This window comes from Nothoprocta perdicaria, unplaced genomic scaffold (assembly GCF_003342845.1).
Source record: "Nothoprocta perdicaria isolate Ctin4 unplaced genomic scaffold, notPer1 scaffold_46, whole genome shotgun sequence".
Classification (NCBI taxonomy): domain Eukaryota; kingdom Metazoa; phylum Chordata; class Aves; order Tinamiformes; family Tinamidae; genus Nothoprocta; species Nothoprocta perdicaria.
The window spans coordinates 302,715-314,556 of NW_020455710.1; the positions used below are offsets into that span (position 1 = coordinate 302,715).

The window sequence follows — 11,842 nt, forward strand, 5'->3', positions numbered from 1 at the left end:
GGAGAGAATGCCTTAGTTGCTGCTGTAGATTTTAAACCAAAAGAAACTTAAGTACACATCAGCTTAAGGCACATCAGCTGTGCCTCTGGCTTCACAGCAGCTTCACCTGCAACCACAACCCATCCAAAACCCAGAGAAACAGGAATGGAGACACATCACAAATACCAGAGCCTCTTACACTAACTTAGGCTTCCATTTCTTGCCAAATCCTTAAAGCATAAACTCAGTGGCCTCTTACCTGCGTGWTCCTGCAGCTGTCTGCTCTCTGGTACAGCATGGCCAGATACAGCACAATTGCTTTGGCAGCCTCCGTTTTACCTGATCCACTGTGCCCACTGGAGGAAAAAGAGTTAAGGAAGCAGGAGTCAAAACAGATTTACCTGATACAACCACAGCAGAGATCCTGATCAGTGAAGTTGTACTGGTTTGAGTAGATGAAGATTTGTCACGTATTGTTTGAAATATTGAGGCAACATGGCAAGAGGAACCCAAATAATCCACTTYGGAAGGTCAAAGTCCTTTTCTCCCACTCTTGCAAGCTCAGGAGAAACTAAATTCAAACTATCTTTGTGCAAAGTGAAAGAAAAAAAAAATCTGTCACATTTTGTTTTCTACTYTCAGTGTGTGCACGGGTTGTTGAGTGATAAGCTCATAGTCAGTGAATCAAAGTTGAAAGTTTTAATAAATAAAATAAAAATAAATAGAGTACCCTCGTTCTTACCTGATGATGACACATTGTTCTTGTGATGATGACTGGGATAACGTGTAGGCCRTTTCTGCTATAGCAAAGACATGTCTAGTTGCACAGAAGGGAAAAATCCAGTTAACTAAATCAATTCACACATTTCTGCCACACAAATGTGGCACTGAAAGGGTACTCATCAAGCCACCTACATAAGAGACAGGATAGATCAYGATCTGAAACACAAGGGGTTGGGGAAATCAGAGCTTTGGTCTTGTTGACTTTAAATCAGTATCACTCCTAAAAGGCACTACGAGGCCCAGGGCCTCACATGGTCTCTTCAACCCAACTCGAGCCAAGCTCTGGCCCATGGTGTCCCATACAGGTGGCCCCAGCAGCCTTATCTGCACTAAGGAACCTGCCTGTGCTGCCAGCTCCAGCAGCACCAGCAGTGTGCCAGTTATTGCAAGGGAAAATACAAAMTGCTGGAAACCAGCATCACACCTAGGAGTCCCCACCGTCATGAAGGAAGTTGAGTTCAAGAGAGTTGCTCCAAGTATCASAGGTTCAGGCAACTACCACTTTGGAATGCTCACTTCCAGGGGCATTTTTCCTGCTCTATCAGAGCGCCAGAAACAACCACAACAGTTTCCACAGCCCAAAGGGAAAGGGGTGTAGGGAATTACTTGAGAAAGAGAAACATACGGGGAATTTTTGGAGAGACTCCCTTGTTGATACTGGATAGCCACGTCTTCAGAGAAGATATTGAGGTCTTTAAAAGGATTCACAGAAACCAGTATCGGTCCAATGTACGTCTAGCGCAAAAACAGGAGAAAAAGGTTTTTTYATGCCTGGGGGCTTATTAGAACATCCCAAATGAGGAACACTACTGACTGGAAATATGTATACTGACAATTATTTAAATCAACTTTAAAGGAATATTATATACTCTGACTAAACTGCCAGCTCATTCAGGGCACRGCGAGGTTTTCTAGTGGTCTAGGGGAACTTTTTTTTCCCCCCAACATTGCATCATTATGTGAGAAGAGGGTATTTTTTCTTGGTCACTTCCTGTTCTCCAGGCTCCACACGGCACATCAGGCCTGAGCCTGTAAGTGCTGAAGAGAACAGTCCATCCTCTTAGCACCAGTCTGCAACACTGAGATGTTTGCTGGAACTCCAAAGTTTCACCTTGAGATCCGCAAATTTTAGTGTTTTGCTAGGACARGGCTGTTCCCTCCCTTAGAAGCAGCTGAGCCAGAAAATGAGCACAACTGCACCTAAGAATTGGCAACGAACACCAAAATTTAAGAGAAACTCTGATGTTTTTGAATTTCACCACCAATATTTCATGCTACCCCTTTTTTGAACGCAAACAGTGCATGACCCTCTTATCACTGTTCCTAGAAATGAGTGGTCTCTTGTGCAACTTGGTGAATTATCATTTTCTCTTGAAACTTCTTGTCCAGAAGAAATGCACTTTAGAAAATAAATCTCGCTGCCCGTACATAAATGAAATTGCAGTGGAACCTCTTCTTCAGACACAGCAGAACCGAATGCTCACAGACCTCCCTAGAAACAAAGGAGAGGACTCATCAGCTACAGGCTTCACTTACAGGTTTCAACCTTAAGAAATTCTTGTAAGGGGAGAAAGGTTAAGAGGCCAGAAGATGAGACTATTTATTGGCTTTAAGTGTTCCCAACCTRTCCAGGTTAACCACATGAGAAAGAATAAAGCAGCCAAAGCTCAGAATACCCAGCCTGTCCCTATGYCACACTCCCATCTCCTCTAAAGTTGTCCCTCCAAGCAGCATGTTAAGGCTACCTGAGTCACAGAGGTCACATCAACCTCCAGACCTCATTTTTACTATCCAGAAAGTGGAATAATTTAGCAGGAGACCTAGAGCTCCCCAGGTATGTCTGCACACACCTGCTGTGTGACACTCAAGACTGCGGTGCACTCTGTGCAGCAGATCATAGGGACACAGCGCACACAATGTAGTCGGGAGTCCCCGCTGCACTGCAGGCCCATGACTCAAATAGTGTGACTGAGCCTCTCTCAGGAGCAGTAGCCCCTTGACTAGGGTACACACCAAATTTATTCTATTTTTCCTCAAGTGGCAGCCAAGAATCTACAATGTTCTTTCTGCTGTTGAGCCAATAGGAACTTTAAAGGATAATAAAGGCCCYGTGACTTCCAGTCAGCTGCAGGACACTGCTGCCTGTACGTACTCCAGGCCAGTTAGATCTTCAACTTCCTCAGTTTCCACGCTGCTCTCTTCACTCATGCACACCTGAAATACAGAGACACAGTGCTGAAAGTCAGCTCTGCTTCCTCCCCAACCACTCTGCTCAAATGACTCCYGAAGACATCACCTGTACCTGTTTCCGCACGAAATCCATGTCCAATACATCCTCAGTAATATCTTCTGCTTCCCACTGATCCTTGAAGTCCTTCATCCCATGACTGTTTGACCAATGTGGGTCTCTGTAAATGGTCCATTTGCTCAGGTTCTCAATAGTGAGCCGTGGGAGCAGCAATTCAGAGGTCAGCCACGCTGCAGGATCATAGCCCCGAGCCTGCTGCTGAGACCAGTGAACACAAGATGTGGCTTTTGACTGTGCGATCTGAAGGACTCTGGGGTTTTCTTTGATATCTACTTCACGGGAATAATCTGTCACATACTTCAAATCCTCCTCTGGCTGTGGAAGGAAGCCCAGAGCACAGCAGTAATTTCCAGATGCTTCTGGAGAAAGGGAGAGTTTAGTGTCTTTGCGGTGAGACCACAAGTCTCGGCCAGCAGTGAAGAACCGGGATGTGGGAGCTCCCTCAGGAGTCCTGATCTGCCGAGGCGAGGAGCTCATTAGTCTCATCACTCTGTACTGCCTTGCAGTGGATTCCACCTCTCTTGCACTGCCTGCCATTGATGCAAATATTTCACCACTGCAAGAATATTGCTGGCTGTTTCTCTGGAGGSTTTTATCCATCAAAGATCCGGGAATGTCACAATTGAACCTGCAATCCTGTTGCACAGGTGCCACAGATTTTTTGCCCAATCGAGCTCTCCCTTTCTCCAAGGAATAACCACTCCCAGAGCACCCAGATAAGGAAGGCTCTGTCTGAACAATGCTGTGCACTCTAGGGAACACTACAGCAAACCTGGCATCAGCAGCATCGTTCCCTTCCTCCTCATCATCCAAGCTAAGGAAGTATGGGAAGGAGGTGGTTGCATGAAGAGGGGAACCTTTAGAATGGAAATCCAGATGTCTCAGGTCCTCTGTCATCTCAGCACCACCTTTCCCTTCTACTAATGGCCAAGAAGATTCTTGGTCAATCAGCTCCTTCACCCCCAGCTGTCCCACTGCACCAGGGCAGCTTTTGCCAGGCCTACCACCCAAMCCAGAAGAGCTTACAATCCTGATTTCCAGTCTCCTTCTGGATCCACATGGCTTGCTGCTCTTCTTCCTTTTCCCAAATTTCTTCAGAAGCCATCTCGAGACACCAATCGCACGGGCCACRCTCATAAGCCGAGCTTTCAGGCTTCTTTTCTTGGCAGGTTTTTGACTGAGCCAGCTGGTGACTCTTTTGAAAGTAGAAAGGGTGTGGGAATGCTTGGATCCTTTCCCACCCTGCACATTGTCTTTTTCAGAAGGTGCATCTGCAATCACTTTGTCCTCTGCTTCCTCTTTTTCTGTCTCTAGATTCTGGCCTAAACCCAGTTTAACCTTCCCAACAACTTTAACTTTCTTCCTCTTGCAAGGAAGCTGATTATCAGATGCTTTTTTTGTAACAGAGGTGCAGTTTGAAATACTTGAAAGATTTGATCTTTTCTGTGACAAACTCTGAGCTATTTCAGGCTCCTTATATATATTGACAGTTTCTAGCATGGCAGGTTTTGAACAGATGCTTTCTTCTCGTTTTGGGTGAGGGTTGGTTTCCAAAGCCATCTGGACAGAATTTGTTTTACATGTTGTTAATGAGTTCATCTCAGCAGCTTTAGTTTTGCTCTTCATATTGAAAAGAACTTGGGATGAAGACAAGCATTTGTTTGTAACCATCATCACTGCTAACCTCTGCTTGCTACAACCGAAAGAGGACCTGTCTGTCCATATGTGTCCCTCCACTTTACTTTGTTCTGGAGCATCRGAGCTCCTGGGTTGCTCTTTCCACACCACTTGTTGCTCACACAGGAAAGGGCTATCTTCCAGTGTGCTGCCTTCATCACCCACCTTCTCCTCTTCTTCACTTCCCTGAAGGACTTTGGTAAGGTCAGTGCGTTTTGCTTTCACACCCCTAGACAGCAGGTTACTTCTTGCTCCTTTTCTTTTGTCAGTGCTCACTTCAGTGCTGTTCTCCCCACTGCTGTTAGAAGGATCATGTTCATCTTTCAACATGTCTTGACCATTGTCCTTCTCTAATGTATTTTCCTTGACTTCTTCATTATTGTCTTTTTCTCTGTTGTTAGCTCTTTTGAATTGGAACCCTGCAACAACTGTATCATCATCTTCCTCACCGCTCTCAGCTAGAATAGGTTTTCTTTGTGTTGGTGTGTCATCTTGCTTCTTCAGTTTCTCCTCTACCTTTAACCCKGCCAATCCTTCATCCTCACATTCCTCCCTTCCATCCCCGGCCACCTGCACCCTTTCGGTTTCACTAGCTGCTTCACTGCTCTCATGGAGCAGCTTCTCACAACCTTTTCCTTGGACTACAGGAAGCCCTTCTAGCATGGCTTCTTTCTCATGGTGGCCATCTTCCTCCAAAGATCTTCTCTCCTCTTCACTGCTTCCAGTGCTGTCAGTTCCAGTCTTTCTTTCACTGCTTTTATTGGTCCAATGGGCTTCATGGCTGGACTCAGATGAAGTTTCCAGGATCTTTTCTTCTGCACTTTCCAAGATCTTGTCTCCTGCCCTTTCAGTGGCATGAATCCTGGTATGTTCTCCACTTCCCTTTCCTCCACGTCTCTCACCTTTGCTTAGGGCTGCACTACCTTGGAACCGAGGCCTTGACTTCCGTGCAGAAGCTTCCTTGGAGCCACTGTTTCTGCCACGTCTTTCCCCAGGCCTGGCCTCACGTGCCTCCTGGGGCAAGGCACGTGTCTGGAAAGGGCCTTCCACACTTTGCATGGACAAGGACTTTACAGAYGCTGACTCGGGGACTTCTTCACCCACAGGATGCCTCCCATGTTTCCTTTTAAAATTCTCTTCCTTGCTCTCTACAGTGGCCCTTCCCTCCTTTCCAGCACTGCTGTCGCTTTCTTGTCCTGATGTCAGATCCCGTCGTCTGGAGGCCTTTCCTCTTTTCTTCACTTTGTACCCTAATTGCTCTCCACGTTTTCTCCTAAAACCAGATTCTCTTTGATCACTGCTCTTGGAGGCTCTCTCGTCCCGCAGAAACTTCTTGTGGCCTCTTTCTTGGCCTCCCTTYGGCCTCACCAGGCTCCGGCTTTTTAAAGTGTCCTGGTCAAGAGTTCCCTCTTGTTCAGGCAATGTCTCTTTGCCCATCAACTGGCCTTTACTCTTTTCTTCCCATGGTCTCCCCAAAGGGGCCTTTGAGTCCCCAAGAGAGTTTGCCTTTTCCTCACAGTTCAGCACTTTCTCTCTTCCAAACTTTTTGTGACGAGTCTTGGCTCGGGAAGCAGCCATTTCTCCAGCATTCAGAAGAATGTGAGCACTAATCTTGGTTCAGCTATGGAAAGTTTCATTAACTCCATTTGGAAGGTACCCAGAATCACAACCGGACCTACATGGGCAACACTAGCTTGAAGCCTGAAATACAKAACACTGAGTGGATGCTATATCACTGAGTAGACTGAACTGAAAAGAGAGCAAAAATGTTTAGAAAAAGCATCYGTCTCAAATTGTTCAAGTTGAATTCACAATGCAGTACTAGAATGCAAAGCAAAACAGACCCCAAAATACACCTCCCTTTTCTGTCATCATTTTCTATTCTTTCCCTTTTTCTTCTGGCACTTCTCCCTTAACAATAAGGGCTAAGTTTATATAAATATGTTAATTATTGTTCAATAATAACAATTTATCCCAGAAAGAGAACTTCAAGTTCTGTGATGCAAGGAAAGGGCATCATTAAATAGCTCATCTTCAAGATTTGATCTGTCCTGAAATTACAGTTTAACCCAAATAGCAAGAGTTATACGCGGAAATGGTAATGGCAAAATGCATCATGGCTCACATAAACATGGCTCACATAAACATACTTTCTAATTGCCCTGGACCATCTGCCTCCCTAGAACACTACAGCAGGTGAAAGACCATGCTCATCTGTTTTTCTAACTCTTTGTAACTACTCCTTCTAAATCACCACAGCAAAAAGAACAGTTTGATTTTATTCTGCCATCTTAGAGGAAAAGAGAATTGCTTACAYGAGAGAGACCCACCTCAATGCTATTAGGAAACGCAGCATGAATTTGCAGACAGAAAGAAGAATCGTTATCATTAACAGCAGCAGCAGTTGTTCATCTCATCTCCCAATAAACACTGGTCTCYGAGAAACTGAGCGGTTTCTCCTACCTCATTTCAAGGACAAAGTCCAGAATTTCRTCTCAGCACCTTATGCTTTCATTCACCTGCAAGAATTGCTCGAGCYGCTTCGAGTAAATCTCTCGACGTCCTACGCTGTCCATCTCGATCCCAGCAGGATGCTCAGCACCACACACCCCAGCTCACATTCATGTACAGGTAACGTGTCTGCTCCCCYGGGCCTGGTTTCCAAGCAGTCACGGTCTGTCCCAGCCACCCTGCCCAGCTGCAGAGTCTGACATCGATTCTGGCTGGGCCAGGCTTAGTGCACGGAACAAAACTGGCATCAATAATTCAGGCCTTCTCCTGGMACCTCTGAACTTTTCAACCAGCAAGGGCACCAGCCACTTGGCAGCGGTTTGGGTAAGAGGACAGGAGACGTGTCACCCAGGCAGAGACCGGGCTCGGGGACAACTGGGTACATTGCTGGAGCCCAAAAAGGAGACGTCCATTCCAGTACCAAAAACGGCTGTTACAGCTGCTGTCAGTCAGGGCACCAGGAATACCACCCAAAGAGGAGCTTGACACGGTGCAAAGGACTAACCCAGAGGCCTCTCTATTCTGCAACCTTGGAGCTTGATTTCAGGCAGCCCAAATCAGGTAGGTTGGGGCACAGCTCCCTCATCCCCCTCACGCCACCCACTTCTCTGCTCACAGGAGGAAAGCAGCTCCCAGCACAGCACAGAMGGCAGCAAAACAGGCACTGTTCTGCCCTCACTCTGCCCTCATGGCTCAGGCCGGTAGCCAACACAAAGACAACATCCTATTTGCTTTCCTCTTCTCRGCTCCCCTTCCAACAAAGCTTTTGCAGGCAGTACAAAGGTATTCCCAGCAACAAGGGGATAGAAAGTGATTATGTCCATGCAACATCACTGCCACATCCATTGATTGCTTTCCCATTCCTAGGTTTTTCTGAATTTMGGAATGGTTTTCCCCTTCCTGGGTTTCTCTCCAAATCAAGCCAATCTGTCTCAGCAGCTCAAACCCAAACTCTGCAGACTCAACACTAAATTTCTTTGGCTTCTAAAGTGCTCCTAGCAAAACACTGGCAGTTTGTTCCTATCTTCTGAGAGGAAAGGAAAGCAACCACCAGCAAACACACGACATTTCCGCATTTTACCTACAGACCCATGTGCAAACTGGACCATGGAGCACATATCTAGACTTGGGTTATGTGCCCTACTCAGCCCCCGATTCACCACATAGGTTTGCATACATGACTATCAAAGACAACAGATTCACTTCACACTAAGGGTGCGAGCAGCGATGCAGCTTGCCCTCATGTAGAGACCCTTAAAGCTTGATAGCTGCAATGAGAATCAAGCCATCTCTGGAACTGTGATCTTGCTTGTGCTTCCCCACCTTCGCTTCCATTCTCCAGCCAGAGATGACACTGCACAGATGCACAACAGCCCTGTTTGGTGGTAGTTGGGGTGACCAGAGCCAGTGCTGGTCTGTTCTCTTTTCTAGCTTTCATGCATTAATATATAATATCAATCTCATTCTTTCAAACCTAATGCTGCCTCAGAGCAGCAGAAAACACCCTCCCTTGAGCCTGCACCCCAGGCTACTTAGGGCAGATTCCAGTCCTCTCTGTTCCCAAGTGATAAAGCCTCCGCCTTGTTCCTCCAACCACTTTAAGAGAGCTAGGAAGTCCTCCAAGGGTCTTTTCCCCAACAGTAAGACAAGGAAGCCAAATCAATTATTCACAACTGCAAGATGAAACCAAAACAATTAAGTTACACACATTTGAAAACCACCCCCCTGAATATTTCAGGAGCTCTTTGTTGACCAATTGTTGGCCATTCAATAAGGCTGGATGACCCTGGTGCACAGTGAGCCCACGTCCTGTGTCCCTTTCCCAGAGGTCAACCAGAACACACTGCACAGAAGGTTCTGCACCAAACTGGAGGGATGGAYTTTATTTGGATCTAAACTGAAAGACATGCACATGTTAAGACCCTGCTTCCTCCTTTTCCTCCCCTGTCTGTAATTAGGGCCTAAAAAGAGCAAAGGGAGGACACGCGGCCCTGCAAAACAGCACTGACTTTAATTTTGCTGGACCTGTAACACAGCCATAACTCTAGGGAGTAACTGATGGAGCAACGACAGGAGCAGGACCTCTGGCCTTACTGGAAAGGTCCAAGTGGAGCTGCAGTCCCCAGCTCTCGGGTCCCACATTAGTGAGAGCACAGCCAGATTTGGGGTGCCTTCCTGTGCTGCGATCCTACTCTTTCCACCTCTCACTGAGGTGCCTGGCAGCTTCCAAGGAGCAGTCCCTGTTCCCCTTCCAGTTCACACTTGGTACAAGAGCAGCAGCCAGTGGCCACRTCAGCTCCTCCCTCCCTTGGGGACGAGGGGCAGCAGCCCAGCTGCAGCTCCACTGAGAAGCACACAACAGCCTAGAGGTGCCTGCTCCAGAAGAGCGCTCGGATCCTGCACCCACATCTGCTTCCGCATCACAGAATTCTCCCAAGAACCCATGGATGTACATTGAGGTGCAGCTTGGGAAAAAAACCAACTCCCAAAAAGTGAAAAAACAGCAGCCCAGACCCACCAGAGCATGGCCATCTTGTTGATGCCACATCCATGACAGAACCTGCTGGCTTTTCTAGGGCAGAGCTCTCCTTTGACAGGAGCTTTTCTCCCTCACAAGACAACAGCAGCAACACCAGTGACTGGAGGGTTTCAGCAAGAGATCACGTATCTTAGGGAGGAAAAATACAAATAAACGGGGGGGGGGAAAAAACAGGCCTCCCAAAAGGCAGATATAACCTCACCTCTTGTCCACTTCTCCCTCAGCCAAATCAGGCCTGAACATAAACAAAAGTCACACCTAAAAAGACCCATAAAACCCACACCCAGGCATGAGGTGCCTCGGCCTTAAATATGAGCTGGTTCCTCCCCAGCTGGAGCCCATTCTGGGTGAGCTGTGTCCAGCTGGAGTGGGATTGAACTGCTTGCAGGTGGGTTATGGCTGCCTTCCTCTCAGGGCAGCCTTTCCGCAGAGGGAAGCCTTCCCTCCACGACAGGGGAGCTCTGCCTGGTCTGGGTGTCTCCCTCAAGCACCTCAGCACCCATGTGGCCGAGAAAGAGGCCAGTTCCTGSGTGGAAAAACCCCAAGCAGGCAGGACTTGGTGCTGCCGTCAGGTTTTACATGACCAGGGACTTGGGACAGCAAAGGAMTCAGAGTTCTCCACAGGGTTTACCTCAGGGAGACAGCTTGAGATGGCTAAGGCCAGTGACAGGCCTCAGCAAGGCTGCTCATGGACATCTCTAACATCAGGCCTCAGAAATTCCCATTAAACTGGTCTCTTTTTCCAGGTGTGCTACTTCAGAGCCTCGTCCTGCTCTCAGGGGTGTCCCAATCCACACAGCCGYGGAGATGGGGACATGTTACACAAGCAGGATTTGGGGCTGCAAGCCAGCAATGCATTTATTCCAGCCCTAACAGAGGCAAAAACCCATCTTCTCAGAAACGGAGCTGTTCAACTGTAAAAATCTCCATCCTTTCGCACCCCAACATGCCTCAGGCCTGATGACTTAAGCTGATGAAAGGTATTTTTCCTCACAATATTTGAATGGAGTTGTTAAACAAATTCAGCAACAATTCAGTTGCTAAGCATCTGAGCAAAGTGTCCTTTACTATTATTTAACTCAGGAAAAAAAAAAAAGTGATGCTCCATGGCTGGCTTTTCCAGCAGGACTAGTGATTTTGGGCACTGAATATGCAGGCCTATAAAACAGCTCGTGTTACAAGAAGCCTTTGACCTCTGAAACTCAGGCCGCTCTAACAGCGTCCCTGATTCGATACCCAATACGTGTGTTGAGATGTGGAAAATTCAGCCATTTGTTTAAAGTGAGATCAAAGACTTTCTCCCCCGAGGGCAACAGGACTGCAAGGCTTAGGGAAGGTGCTGCCAGCACAGCTCTAAGATGGGATTTTTTTCCAAACCCTGGCGTTAACAGCTCCCATAGTGAAGGGCACTAAAGGATGCCAGACCCCAGGGACTGCATGAGCAGCGCAGAAACGCTGCCAAAGCCTGCCCGGCCATAACATTAATGAGAGCCAATGAGTCCCGAGTGCTTTCGAGCATTAAGCATTAGCTCCCGGAGACAGCAAGCTGCTAACAGAGACTCCACACAAGTGCTTCAAGCGAAAAGTAGGGGTAGGCACAAAACTCGAGCAGTTTGGCAGCAGCTGCAGCCTCTGATCAGCAGCAGGGCTATTATTAGTCTGCCTGTCAGCTGAGAGTAATGAGTAACAGCAAGACTGGGGGAAGACAATTAGATCTGCGACAGCCTTGAAAGCCGGAGAAGCAAAGAGACTGTTTTTCATCACTCAAACTGCCTGCAGACATTCATTAAAAAAGAGCGCGTCCCTCCTCAACACCTCGTCCTATCTTTGATTTCACTTGCTAGTGGCTTCCTGGCAGCACAGAAAATACGCCGGAGCGGTGGATGTCATGAGGCTTTCTGCCCTCTCCTGCTCAGCTGTAGACCGTGCTGGGATATGGTACAAGGGAAAGCACAACCCAGAACTTCACTCTTGCCCCTGCTTTGGCCTTTCTCGGCTTTTCCTGTATTTTCCTGAGGCACAACAGCTCTTAAGGAAGGATTATT

The 11,842-nt window shown here is 47.4% G+C and overlaps 1 protein-coding gene across 1 annotated transcript; it reads right to left on the reverse strand.

The window, feature by feature from the left end:
• Positions 1-91: 91 nt before the first annotated feature.
• LOC112953728 lies at positions 92-10,054 on the reverse strand. The gene is made up of 8 exons (XM_026046831.1): positions 10,000-10,054; positions 3,065-6,448; positions 2,915-2,976; positions 2,191-2,254; positions 1,388-1,497; positions 722-796; positions 239-335; positions 92-106 (listed from the first exon to the last, which is right to left on the reverse strand). Exons 2-8 carry the CDS (start codon positions 6,323-6,325, stop codon positions 92-94), a joined length of 3,684 nt encoding a protein of 1,227 aa, XP_025902616.1. The 5' UTR covers positions 6,326-6,448; positions 10,000-10,054.
• Between the last annotated feature and the right edge of the window lie 1,788 nt (positions 10,055-11,842).